Consider the following 13026-nt stretch of genomic DNA (forward strand, 5'->3'; position numbering starts at 1 on the left):
TTTGAGGCTGGAACCAAGGCTCGCCGGGTCGAGAGAAAATTCTATTTTCTTTGGTCTCCTTTTCTTTGTGATTTATGGTCTATGGGTTTACTTGGACGGGGTTCGAGCAGGGGGAAATACTGTAGTTCGTAGTAGTACGTGCAGTCCGAACACACGCCGCCAAACGAGGAATCAGGCAGAAATTTCTCTACTAGGAAATCAACAGGGCATCAAGGCCTCCATCCGGCAGAAAAAAAAGAAAAAAAAAAACGGTTCTCTCTTCCCCACGTGGTTTCCCGCGTTTATCACAAATCCAATCGTCTCCTGCTCTCCGCCTACATATACAACGATGCCGCAAAGATCACATCGCGCTTGATCTGCTCCTGCGCCTGTTGCATCTTGGTATACAACGTGGGATCTCCAACCAATTTCGCCGCATTTTTCACCTCCCGACACGTCTCGTCTAGTCGAGTAATGGTTCGCACGATGGTGCCTTCCATCACGTCGGTCAGATCCGTGATGCGGTTGAACGACATTCCGCGCGCCCACTCGTAGACGACTTCTGCCAGACCGAACCGCGGCTGGCTGGCGAAGTCGTTGCTATCTTCGCTAGACTGGATCACCTGGTACTGGACCTGGAAATCATTGACCTTCTCGGAGATCCGGACAATGGCGTCCCGGCCCTTTTCGAGACGAGGCGTCAACGTAGGAACATTCTCCGTCTTCTCCTGGAAGACAAAGGCAGACAGCAGGGCGACAATCTCCTCCGGTTCGTACTCGGCCAGCACGTTTTCGAGGATTAGCTCCGTGAGGACAAGCTCGTCGGCCGAGTGGATCTATCGGGTTGGGTCAGTATGTGGATCAAATCGTTGTTTCCGATGGGAAGCTCCCCAGATACGTACCTCACAGGCCACCTTTCCTTTCAGTTGAACCCGCGACTGCTCATCTATGAATCCCAGCTCTCTTAATACCTGAATGCGCTGTTCGTAGTCAGGGAGAAGTTGCAGGTTTTGGTCGGACATGAGCTGCTTCAATTGCGAGATGTTTTCCTTGACCTGCCACTCATCATGTTGCATTTCAAACTTGGAAAGTGTCAGTCAGGATCATGGGTTGATGACGAAAGGAATGATTACTCACATGCTTCAAAAAGCTGGGACATTGTAAGCACCGGCAAGATTGGATGATGTCCGATTGAGCCTGGCGTTTTTCTAGAATGTCTCGCACTTGCAGTTCCTTGATCCGAGCCCAATCCAGCTCGTCCCAAATAGGGCTCGACCACGAGGCGCATACTTTGGATAGCTCTTTGTCTGCAAACTTCGCCGCCTCTGGATTTTGGATTAGCCTTTGCCAGTGTTTGAAATTGACCACGACCTACCTTTCTTGATATTGAGGTACCAGATAGGACCACCAAGCTTTACCAGAGTGTTGGTAACACATTCAAGGTCTGTCAACGGTATCTTCTGCACCTTTAGATTCATATCCGCCGAGTGAGTCGGAAGCTGTTGCAGCAAACTGCGGAATTTGGACAGGAAAGGAAGAATGTCGCTTGGGTGGCGCTTGCTACCCAATTTACCAATTTCCAGAACTTGGATGTTGGGGGTCGATCCGCCTCCAACTCCTTCCTTGACAATGATACCGGCAGTCCGATATCCTTCCTATAGAGTTCTTAGCCAAAGTGGACTCTATAAAAAGAGAGAAGATGGAAATTATATCCTTACCTTTCGGTACACGATCAGTCGTTTGGGCACAAGAAGGCGCTTGCCCACAGGCGATGAGAGAAGTCCAACGTTAAGCTCTCTAGTTAGTTTCTCGTACTCAACTGCCGCATCGTGACAGGCTGCAAGATCAATGTCGCAGATGTCACATGGCTCGCGCTTAATTTTCGCCAGACTAGCCTCTGAGAGTTGGACCTGTTTCTCATGCTCCGGCAGTAAAGCTTGGGTAGCGTTCTCACTGAAACTTCGCTTGATCATTTCTTCGATCTTCAATGCCTCCACACGCAGAAGGTTCAGAATCATGTTGTACGTAAGTCTGAACTGGGATCGAAGTTTGGTCGGATCGCCGAGAATCATCTTCCTCAAAGCACCAGCAGGAGGCGCCTCCTCCCGGCCCCCGTTAACGATTATCACATAGCCGACATTGTCAAGACCTCGTCGTCCAGCACGCCCGGCCATTTGTGTATATTCGCCGGGCAGCAGGTCTCGGAATCCCTTGCCATCATGCTTCCGGAAGCCGGAGAAAACGACGGTTCGAGTAGGTAGGTTGAGACCCATGGCAAATGTCTCTGTCGCGAACAGGACCTTCACCAAGGATTTCGCAAACAGAATCTCAACAATCTCCTTCATGATTGGCAAAAGACCTCCGTGGTGAACTGCAATTCCTCTGCTTAGCAGGTCGCGAAGCCGAAGCACCTGAGGAAGGCCTCTGTCCTCGGGCTTTAGTCGAGTAAGTGATTTCTCAATAAACATATGTACCAAACTCTTCTCCGAAGCAGTGCAAAAGTCCTGGTTCGAGAGTGAATTTGCATTTTCTTCACATCTCTTCTTGGAGAAGACGAAGATGCAGCCTGGGAGCAAGTTCTCTTTACGCAAATGCTGGACGAGCTGGACCCAGATCGTCTTATCTTGCGCGGCTGTAGTCCGTCCTCCACCTCGTCCTGTGCGAGCAATGTTCCCAGAGCCTCTATTTGCCGGTTGTCCCCTGCCCCTTTGGGCGCCGCCTCCACGCTGCCCATTGCCTCGGGGACCACCTCTGCCAGGGGCTTGTCCGCGTCCTCTTCCCTGTTGCCCACCTCTCTGCGCCTGGGACTGGGCTTGTGCCTCGGCTGCCTTTTGAGCCTTGATCTTGTCCCGGCCCGAGATAACATTGTCGGCTTCCTTCCAGCCATTCTCAAGGAAACGCTTGTTGGAATCGACGATCTTAAACTTGTCTTTGCCGGCCCAGAGATAGTGTTCCAAGGGAACGGGTCGTTTAGCAGTGGAAATAACATAGATGTCCTTCTTCTTTGTACGGCCAACCCACGATGCGAACTCTTGCGTGTTAGGGACTGTCGCAGACAAGAGGATCAGGGTGACATGCTCGGGGAGCATAATGATGACCTCTTCCCAGACAACACCTCTTTCAAGGTCGTTCACATAATGTACCTCGTCGAAAATCACGAACTCAACATCTCTAATTAGATCCGCGCCGCGGTAGAGCATACTTCGTAGAATTTCAGTGGTCATAATAAGGCAGCTTGCCTCGGGGTTGATCTGAACATCACCGGTCAGAATACCGACATCATCAAACTCATTCCGGAAATCTCTGAATTTCTGGTTGCTCAGAGCTTTGATGGGAGATGTGTAGATAGCCTTCGTCATGTGCTTGGCAGCCAATGCGATAGCATACTCAGCGACAACAGTTTTTCCAGCCGACGTATGCGCTGCGACGAACACAGAGTCACCTCCTTCGAGATGATAGACAGCTTCTTTCTGGAAAGTGTCCAGTTCGAATGGCCATTCTCTAGCCATGTCTGGGACGAGCTCATTGAAATTGGTGATTTCCTTGTTAACATCGACAACATGAGCCCATTCTTTGCCGCCTTTCTTCTGGGTTCCTGCAAAGAGCGGTGCATGGGGTTCCAAAGCCGGGAACTCGACAGGGAGAAGAGCATCGATATCCTCTTCTTCCCCGCTTAGCTCCCCTTCATCCTCAACCTTCACCCCTCCAACGTCTGAGGCCGTCTCATCTTGATCAACATGAAGGTCGGTTTCCTCCTGTTGAAGAGTATCTTCAACCTCCTGGTCAGCCTCTGCAGATTCTTTGGACTTGGCCTGATCGAATTTCAGTCCCCTGGTAAAGCCCGGGGCTATTTCTAATAGACCGTCTTCGCCCCCAAAGTTGATGATGCGATCAAGACCGGTTTGTTTACCACCACTTCGAGATTGTCCTGCCGTTTGGGTTTCGGATTCCATTTCGGCAATTGCCTCCACGCCATCCAAGCCACCCGGAGCGAATGGGAAGAAACCGGCTGCACCTCTGACAAAGTCCGCGCGCCCAGCGGGTCGACGAAGGAGAGATGTCGAATTCTTCGCATTCGCGCTGCTGGCAGGGACAGTCACCTCATGATAGCCCGTAACCCGTCCTTCCAATCCTTCGCGGTCGAAGCGGACAATGGTCCGCGTTTGAGTGCCAGCGACCTCAAAAAGGTCTGTATAGTCTGTGGACACATCCCATCTCCTGCAATAAAGGTCAGATATAGAACACTCAGTGTGCAGGGAAATCGTCAAATTAGAAAAGGTGGAATTCCACGGAGTCCTGAAGCAAGACCGAGTAACAACACAACTAGAAGGGAAATGATCTAACCTTTGCAGACGATTCAGCCATTCTGGACTAAATTGGGATGACGGGGCTAGGAATTCGTTCTCTAGTTCGGCTTTGAGATCTGCAGCATCCTGGCGTGTCTTTTGTCGCGGTCCGCGATTCTGATATGAGCCGTTCTCTTCTTCAAGAAGTCGCGCATCAAACGCCGCTCCACTCAGCCGCTGCGTATTCAAATTCAACTCCGCAAGAGTTGAGGCAAGTCCTTCTGCCATCTCAGAAGATGGCAATGAGCAAGCTATGTCCAATGAATGTATCTGTCAAGAGACCGAGACACAGCACTTTGATAACAGGCTACTGAAACATGAAGATTCGTACAGATTGACTAGAACTGCAGCCTTGTACAGTATTCAATAGGGAGGATGTGAATGGTTGAATAGGGGGTGGCTGGATGGCAATAGCTCGCCAACATTCACAGGTTGTTGGCGTGGTTGAAGGTGAGAGCGTGAGAGGCCTTTGGGCGGCATTTAGCGGCGGTACCGCACACACAACTCGCTGACGTCGTGTGGGGACACCAAACGGCACTAAGTCGCTTCTGATCGGTCGTTTCCAACTGCTTCACGGAATTCTCCAGAACTGCTTCTTCTTCTTTTCTTTGTCTATTCAGGAATTTTGAGAAATTCTTTCTTCTGCCAACCCTTGCATTTTCGATCATTTGCTTCCTGACAAGAGATATTTGCAACTTTTATTCCACATTAAATGATACCTGAACTAATGAAAATCTTCCTTCGCAATTTCCTTGGCGCCAGAGGTAAATGCAAGATAACAACCCAAGCCGACGATGTGAACTAAGCGCTTCCGAAAATAAAAAATGGAGGGGCAAGAATAGATGAGACGCCATTGAAAAATCACTCCCCGAAGCCATGATCAACTGCTTCTGAAAACTCGGGAACTTTCGTGGCCTCCGAAGGCCCAATTCCTCTCACAGAAAGGGGGCATGGCGGTCCATATTAAACACAGATAAAAGAGAAGAGTTGATGTCGTTGGACAGAAAAAATAACTGTCCGCCGCACAAGGGAAAGTTCTTGCAAAGGCAAATAGAAAGAAAATAAATCGAAAAGAAGGACCGTAAAGATATGGGAGGACCGCTTTATCGGTAACTGACGACAGGAAATGTTTTCCGATCTCTTATGTTCAGCTGATATTCAAAAATCCCGTCCACTGTGGCAATATACCTAGAGCAAGTCAAGTCAGTTGTTATCATTCTCCCGAAACCTGGGAAGCACCAAAGATGAACTTACAGCGTTCTACCGTCCGCGCCCCAACCGATTCCGGCTGTACTACCTGTATCTTGGTCCCTATATCCAGCTCCCAAACTTCGATCGGGTAGTTCATCCAAGATACTCCGCATCCACCGAGAAGAACGAGACTGCTCGGAGCCCAACAATTGTTGTCGATATCGCTCGCGATGGTTGTTTCGGTTGTGTGCTTCACTGATTATTTGTCGTTGTCGACGGAGACGTTCCAGCGCAGCGACGTTGGTCACCAGCTCGGAGCTAGAGAGGCGTGACGGCTCATGTCGAGCCTCCGATGTACCATCTTGTCTCCCGGATCGTCGGGATCTAGAGTGGGATTGATGAGTCCTCGGTCGGGGTGTAGTGTCCATGGCCGTGTTCGAGTAGTCGAAGTTAGCGGATGGGCGACCGATCGTGCGCTGGGACTGGTGTGCCGTGCTAGCCTCGTTGTTAGAGCTGCTGAGGTCATTTGAACTCGATTCGCTTGACCGCAGGGGATTTTCCGGTGTAGCAGACTGCATCTCGGATGGTGATGCGGTCCAGGTGAGTGTTATGCTTGGCTGAGACTCTAGATTTGGGTCACTCGTCTCTTGTGTACGACTTCCCGCGTCCAAAGTGTCGTGTGATAATACCACGGAGCTTTGCCGCCGAGCATTTGGTCTGCGATTGAGAGATATTGCATGAGCAGGATGGGTTTCCCGCGGCACTCCAGTCGACGGTTCGCCATGACGAAGGGGAGACGTGGGACGAGAAATACGATTGGGCACATCTGTGGCACCTTGGAATCGTGAACGAGGTATGGGCTGTGGATTCGCATTAGCTCTAGCCCGTCGCTCCGCCAGACCTTCATCCAACGTCGACGTCCAGCGCGCCGTGTTCAAAAACTCCACGATGAGTCTTTCCCTTTCAGAGATATCGTGTATTAAGCTTTCTCGCATTGGCAGATTGTCGGAAGACCCTCGCTGTTCATTTGACGGGCTCTCGATCGAATCGAGTATCGCTCTCTGTGCTGCGTCAACTTCATTGCGTGATTCCAGGCTGAATCGACTATCAAGGTCAAACCCCAGAGCCACAGAATCATCTAAAAGGGGCTCGGTCCGGATTTCCTGTATGCCGGGCTCGTTCATATCCAGCTGGAGGATCTGTCTACGAACGAAGGCCTGGCGAACATCTGCAATCCCGGCCCGCCCCTTCTCCTCCAGCCACACCAAGAGATCCCAAGGCTCGGGTGCAAACGTCATACAGCGCACAGCACCTCCGTTGCAGCTGAGCCTTGAAGAATTGAAATGGCATATGACCGAGCTTTTGGCATTTGGCTCACTTCGAAGTGTCTTGACGTCAAATACGGTAATCACCCCAGACTGCGATCCGATGGCGCACAGTCGACTGAATTGCGAGAATGCGATGCTAAAGCAGCATCCGTCATCGAACCGTGTCCCAATGTCCATCTCTACGCAGCTGAGCAGATCCCAGTTCCAGCCAAAGAACTTTTCGCCGTTTTCCATAAAGGTGGTCGAATCGAGGTCGCGAGTAACGTCATAGAAGTACGCACGGGTCTCGTCCCCGACGGCGGCGAGGATGCTGGAGTCCGGGGACATTATCGCATAGTTCATGCATGCTTGGTGATGTAGGACTTTGACAACTTTTGAACGGGTAAGAGAATAAATGGTCACGGTCTTGTCGTTGTTACTATTGAGAGTGGGAAGGGAGAGATTAGCCTGCTGCGATCAGATGGCATGTCGCCGCATTCATACCTAAGGACAACAATGTCTTCAGCAGCTGAGCCTTTCTCGTCTCCGGGCAAACGATGAAGGGTCACCGAATTGACAATGCTCCCACCAAATTTATGCAATTGCACGTCTGGCAGCTCCGTTCTGCCCGACTCGCGGGAAGCTCCGGGCTCTTCGCCTGGCAGCCACGAAGGAGACGACCTGGCGGACGATTCAAGATCAATTGGCAGAGCGCTGTCCACATCCGATGACTGGGAGATTACTGAGCCAGAAGCATCCCGGACACGCCCATTGCGATCGGCCACGCTGACAAACGCGCATTCGCCATTGTCCGAACCCCCCACAGCTACCCACCCGTTACCAGCAGCCAGGCATTTCGGTTCGAACGGTATGACTGCCAGAGTCTCCCGCTTTTCGGTGGAGATATGGATCGCATATATGACTCGGTCGACAACGACATAGATCCTGTCGGGGTCGGCGGTACTGATGTAGTTGCGGAGTTGTTGGTGGCTATTGGGCCCGTTAGCTCAGAACCCGACCAGCGGGTAAAATCGACGTAATCCGGGGGGACGGACAAATTGGGGATCTTGAAGGGGAAAAAACGTCGCTTGGTCGGGAGAATCAAGGCCTCGGTCGGATGATACCTGGTTAAGCGAGACAACGTCAGCTGGCGGGCGAAACAGACCATCAGCTGCAGGATGAGTCAAGACCAACGAGAGCGCAGAATCGGTCGTCATGGTGGTTTTAGTGTCCGGGATCAACGTGACATTGTTGGATTTACGGCTAGAAGGAGGCACTGCCGTTGCGAAAGCGACGGGGTGAAAGTAAAAAGCGAAGGGGAGGTTGACCGGGGACTGCGGCGGAGAGAGGGAGGAGGAAGAGTCACAAGGAGGATAGTGAAGTGGCGATGGACCGTCAGTGAAGGGATCGAAAGGTGAAAAGCATGCAGCGCTGCCTGCAGCCTTGCGAACGGGGTGACTAGCTCGAGGTATGCACTAGCTGGAGTACAAGAACCCAGAGATCCGTTGATCTCTGCTACAACCTTGTCGTTCACGACTTCCGGAGCGTCCTGGCTTTGGGGCGGATGACGTAAGACATGACACCTTCAGTCCGGGGAACTTTTCTGCGGGCGAATGCGGCCGAGTCCTTCGAGTCCCGCCGCTTCCAGTTCGCTGGCCGCCGAATGCGTCTGCCGCTGTCGATAGTGGACTCTAATTATAATGATATAATAGTTGCAACTGTCTTCATGGACTCTCGGCTCTGCCGGTGTGTGAGATCTGCGCCGAACAAGCACCCTATCCGCCGTCCATGCGGAGTGAGGCAGGCAGCAATTTAACCCCATTGAGCAATCGAGCATGTGGGATCCCAGGACATTCCCTGATTATGGTTTATGGCGCCAGCGGATTCTGCATCTACCCGAATAGAGAATCGCGATTATCCGCCTGCAGGGTCTAACCCAGATGATATATCAGAACGTGCATGGAAAGGGAACGGTAAAGCAATATATGCAATGCCGTTTAATAGCTTGACTTGGAGCTTACATCCTCTACGGAATCTGTTATTGGGTCTGGTTTGGCTCAATTGGTGGGTGTAATATAAATCTGCCTTTAGGAGCCAACTAGGCTACTATTTAATGTCTACTTCCTTAATCATCGACAGCACAGCCAAGGGAAACAGTACGGCGTAGGGGTATGACTACAGGCGTCATACATTCGCTTCGTCTTGGCGCTTTAACCACCCTTCCTTTTATGGTAAATCATCAGTGCCGCTCTAACCACATACTACATTCTGGCCGTTGGACTGTTTCTGCCAACACTTCGATATACTTGATAGGGTATGTTATCTCATTTTCTTAATGATACTTTGTCTATGTAGCATCTCGGAGGACACGTTAAATAAAACCCGTATTTAGCTCGAGAAGTAGCTAGGATATATCTTTGCACGCACTCCGTAGGTAAGCGCTACCTTAAACACGGCATAGATTTTTCACCTGTACGTCATTGGCCGAACTAGATAGAATAACACGGACTGCCACAAAATCTAAACCCATCCGTTATAGTCTAGGACCTCTCAACTATACTACTCCATACTCCGTAGGCTCTGCATCGACACTGCAAAAGTGTTCGGGAAAAGCTCGGATAACCGGTATTCCCAGACTCTTAAGCAATAAGCCCCCAGTCCCACTCGGCATTCAGAGACGATGACACGAAAGTAGAAAAGCAATGGAGTGGCCTCCACCTTCAGCTACTAACTAAGACCATGACTAACAAGAGCAATTGTCCACGGAGTACGCCTGCTGCTCCGTAAGGCACTACGTATGGCCAGGTCCACTGCGATCTTTTGCCTCCGAGGAAAACAATCGGAGCTGCAGCCGGGCGCCGTGATTGGCTCGGTTAGCAAGCGGTCTAAAGGACGGCCGGCTATCATTGGCCGCCCGACGTTGCCCGTGATTCTACCAAGTTCGACGAGCGGGCCGAAGCTCTCCGTGCAATTCTTTTTACGGCTGCTTGCCCGTCTCCCTTCTTCTCGCGTTCTCTTCCTCCGCAAAAACTTCATCTCCATCACACCTCTCCCTTATCCCTTTAATCTACTCCATCCTCTCCCTCCTCTATTCTCCTTCGATTGAATCGACTGGAGCTTCTCGTTTCTCTTCTCTAATTCCCTGTATTTTTTATTCCTATTTAATCAATCCGCAATGTTGTCCTCTCGCATCTCTCGCGCTGTAAGTTTCTTCACCCTCCGAGCGTCGGTCAATATGCGCATCAGTTCCAGACCAACTGACAATGCCTTTCTCTTCTAGCTCCCCCGCGCTTCTTCTCTCGCTCGTCCCTCTACCTTCAGAGTCCCTACTACATCCTTCCGGAGATGGAACTCGACGGAAGGCGGCGAGGAGAAGGTGAAGGGCCAGGTCATCGGTATTGACTTGGGTAGGTTTTTTCGACATCAATGGAAACCAGTCAATGAAATTCTAATCGCAATGTTTAGGTACCACTAACTCCGCCGTTGCTGTTATGGAGGGCAAGACCCCCAAGATCATTGAGAACACTGAGGGTACGTGAAGAATTTTTTGCTCCTTGATTTGGCGGTCAAAGCGCGAAACGGGAGCTTCCCCAACCATCCGTCACCATTGTACTAACTTGGACTCAAGGTGCCCGTACGACGCCTTCCGTTGTCGGTTTCGCCCAGGATGGTGAGCGTTTGGTCGGTATTGCTGCTAAGCGTCAAGCTGTTGTCAACCCCGAGAACACTCTGTTCGCCACCAAGCGTCTCATCGGTCGCAAGTTCACCGACACTGAGGTCCAGCGTGACATCAAGGAGGTTCCCTACAAGATCGTCCAGCACACCAACGGCGATGCCTGGGTTGAGGCTCGCGGCCAGAAGTACTCTCCTTCGCAGATTGGTGGTTTCGTCCTCAACAAGATGAAGGAGACTGCCGAGAACTACCTCAGCAAGCCCATCAAGAACGCTGTCGTCACCGTCCCTGCCTACTTCAACGACTCCCAGCGTCAGGCTACCAAGGATGCCGGTCAGATCGCTGGCTTGAACGTCCTCCGTGTCGTTAACGAGCCCACTGCCGCCGCCCTTGCCTACGGTCTGGAGAAGGAGGCCGACCGTGTCGTCGCTGTCTACGATCTTGGTGGTGGTACCTTCGATATCTCCGTTCTGGAGATCCAGAAGGGTGTGTTCGAGGTCAAGTCCACCAACGGTGACACCCACCTTGGTGGTGAGGACTTCGACATCAGCCTTGTCCGCCACATCGTTCAGCAGTTCAAGAAGGAGTCCGGACTCGACCTCTCTGGCGACCGCATGGCCATCCAGCGTATCCGTGAGGCCGCCGAGAAGGCCAAGATCGAACTGTCCTCTTCCCTCCAGACCGAGATCAACCTTCCCTTCATCACCGCTGATGCCAGCGGTGCCAAGCACATCAACCACAAGATGACCCGTGCCAACCTCGAGTCCCTGGTTGACCCTCTGATCAGCCGCACCATCGAGCCCGTCCGCAAGGCCCTGAAGGATGCCAACCTTCAGTCCAACGAGATCCAGGACATCATCCTGGTCGGTGGTATGACCCGTATGCCCAAGGTCACCGAGTCCGTTAAGTCCATGTTCGGCCGTGAGCCCGCCAAGTCCGTCAACCCTGACGAGGCTGTTGCCATTGGTGCCGCTATCCAGGGTGCTGTCCTGGCTGGTGAGGTTACCGACGTCCTGCTGCTCGATGTCACTCCCCTGTCTCTCGGTATCGAGACCCTGGGTGGTGTCTTCACCCGTCTGATCAACCGTAACACCACCATCCCCACCAAGAAGTCCCAGGTCTTCTCCACCGCCGCCGACTTCCAGACCGCTGTCGAGATCAAGGTCTTCCAGGGTGAGCGTGAGCTTGTCAAGGACAACAAGCTGCTCGGAAACTTCCAGCTTGTTGGCATCCCCCCTGCCCACCGTGGTGTTCCCCAGGTCGAGGTTACCTTCGACATTGACGCCGACTCCATTGTCCACGTCCACGCCAAGGACAAGTCCACCAACAAGGACCAGTCCATCACCATCGCTTCCGGCTCCGGTCTCTCCGACTCCGAGATCCAGTCCATGGTTGACGATGCCGAGAAGTACGGTGCCCAGGACAAGGAGCGCAAGTCTGCCATTGAGGCTGCCAACCGTGCCGACTCCGTCGTGAACGACACCGAGAAGGCCCTCAAGGAGTTCGAGGACCGCCTGGACAAGGCCGAGGCCGAGCAGATCCGCGAGAAGATCGCCAGCCTCCGCGAGTTCGTTGCCCAGAACCAGTCCGGTGAGGGTACCGCCACCGCCGACGACTTCAAGCAGAAGACCGACGAGCTCCAGAACGCCAGCTTGACCCTGTTCGACAAGATGCACAAGGCTCAGTCCGAGCAGCAGCAGCAGCAGTCCCAGGGCGGCGAGGCCGGCCAGCAGGGCGAGAACAAGTCCTAAATGTATTAAACCCTGATTCTGTTGAAGAATATGGGTGACCCTGTATTTCTGTTTCATCTTCCTTTTCTTCGATTCCTAGAGACCCCTCTCTTCGTGAATGTTTTAACACGCATATGATATGTATACATACTTTGATAGCTTTTTACTTGGTGTCTGGGGGTTTTATTTGATTTCCTTTCTATCTTTGTCGTGGATCTTCTGTTTTATCAACTCCCCGCTTGCCTTTCATACCTCTTTTGGCTGGTTGAGCATTTGCGTTGGTTTTTTTTTTTTTCCTTTTCTTTTTCTCGGGACAACTTGGTTGTCTTACCATGTAACTTAATGACATAACGGCTGGGACCACAAAAAAAATCAGGTTGTGGTGGGCTTGGGAGCGTGTGACAATAGAACAAGAAATTCTCCTCTCGATTCAAACAAGGTCTTCTTTCTTCCTCTCCCCTTGAGACATGGACAGAGTTCCTCTGCTCAGCACAGTCGCCACTACGGAGTGGGTGGTCTTAGTCTGAAACTGTTGTTACCCCAGGAGGTGGTTCAGTTGCCCACCTCGTCTTCTGGAATCGCGTCGAACCGGCAGTGGGTCAATTACACTTTTTCCATTGTGATGGATGAAGCCCAGCTTACTCCGTACTACCTGATTGTCATAAGAGAGAGTTTTAAGACGACGGGGACAAAGGGAGCCCATGCCGACCAGAGTCCCGAGTACAGAGTAGCATCGAGATGAATATTAATATCCGGATTAATTAATATGAAGAGAGAGCACTGCATGCATCGAGCAAAAG

General features: G+C 51.8%; 3 protein-coding genes across 3 annotated transcripts; 1 reads left to right on the top strand and 2 right to left on the bottom strand.

Annotated features, from left to right (window-relative positions):
- Positions 1 to 112: 112 nt before the first annotated feature.
- Positions 113 to 4756, bottom strand: P170DRAFT_510779 (SKI complex RNA helicase subunit SKI2). The gene is made up of 6 exons (XM_024854812.1): positions 4324 to 4756; positions 1698 to 4197; positions 1355 to 1634; positions 1117 to 1304; positions 882 to 1061; positions 113 to 815 (listed from the first exon to the last, which is right to left on the bottom strand). Exons 1-6 carry the CDS (start codon positions 4551 to 4553, stop codon positions 315 to 317), a joined length of 3879 nt encoding a protein of 1292 aa, XP_024703388.1. The 5' UTR covers positions 4554 to 4756; the 3' UTR covers positions 113 to 314.
- A 287-nt stretch (positions 4757 to 5043) lies between these two features.
- Positions 5044 to 8328, bottom strand: P170DRAFT_437799 (uncharacterized protein). The gene is made up of 5 exons (XM_024849448.1): positions 8018 to 8328; positions 7879 to 7947; positions 7328 to 7813; positions 5580 to 7262; positions 5044 to 5513 (listed from the first exon to the last, which is right to left on the bottom strand). The coding sequence occupies exons 1-5, from the start codon at positions 8038 to 8040 to the stop codon at positions 5429 to 5431; spliced, it is 2346 nt and encodes a 781-aa protein (XP_024703389.1). The 5' UTR covers positions 8041 to 8328; the 3' UTR covers positions 5044 to 5428.
- A 1493-nt stretch (positions 8329 to 9821) lies between these two features.
- On the top strand, positions 9822 to 12533 carry P170DRAFT_437800 (Hsp70 family protein). The gene is made up of 4 exons (XM_024849449.1): positions 9822 to 10025; positions 10104 to 10230; positions 10289 to 10354; positions 10452 to 12533. The coding sequence occupies exons 1-4, from the start codon at positions 9999 to 10001 to the stop codon at positions 12245 to 12247; spliced, it is 2016 nt and encodes a 671-aa protein (XP_024703390.1). The 5' UTR covers positions 9822 to 9998; the 3' UTR covers positions 12248 to 12533.
- Positions 12534 to 13026: the final 493 nt, after the last annotated feature.

The sequence above is a fragment of the Aspergillus steynii genome (genome assembly GCF_002849105.1).
Source record: "Aspergillus steynii IBT 23096 chromosome Unknown P170scaffold_5, whole genome shotgun sequence".
In the NCBI taxonomy this organism is placed as follows: Eukaryota; Fungi; Ascomycota; class Eurotiomycetes; order Eurotiales; family Aspergillaceae; genus Aspergillus; species Aspergillus steynii.

Excerpts from the sequence above, each read along its gene's own strand:
- P170DRAFT_510779 (XM_024854812.1), bottom strand. The coding sequence starts at position 4,553 with ATGGCAGAAGGACTTGCCTCAACTCTTGCGGAGTTGAATTTGAATACG. Across the intron at positions 1,635-1,697 it reads GACTGATCGTGTACCGAAAG|GAAGGATATCGGACTGCCGG; the intron begins GTAAGGATATAA and ends AGAACTCTATAG. Across the intron at positions 1,062-1,116 it reads GTCCCAGCTTTTTGAAGCAT|TTTGAAATGCAACATGATGA; the intron begins GTGAGTAATCAT and ends ACACTTTCCAAG.
- P170DRAFT_437799 (XM_024849448.1), bottom strand. The coding sequence starts at position 8,040 with ATGACGACCGATTCTGCGCTCTC. Across the intron at positions 7,263-7,327 it reads GAAGACATTGTTGTCCTTAG|TAACAACGACAAGACCGTGA; the intron begins GTATGAATGCGG and ends CACTCTCAATAG. Across the intron at positions 5,514-5,579 it reads GGCGCGGACGGTAGAACGCT|GTATATTGCCACAGTGGACG; the intron begins GTAAGTTCATCT and ends GACTTGCTCTAG.
- P170DRAFT_437800 (XM_024849449.1), top strand. The coding sequence starts at position 9,999 with ATGTTGTCCTCTCGCATCTCTCGCGCT. Across the intron at positions 10,026-10,103 it reads CCTCTCGCATCTCTCGCGCT|CTCCCCCGCGCTTCTTCTCT; the intron begins GTAAGTTTCTTC and ends TTTCTCTTCTAG. Across the intron at positions 10,231-10,288 it reads GGTCATCGGTATTGACTTGG|GTACCACTAACTCCGCCGTT; the intron begins GTAGGTTTTTTC and ends CGCAATGTTTAG.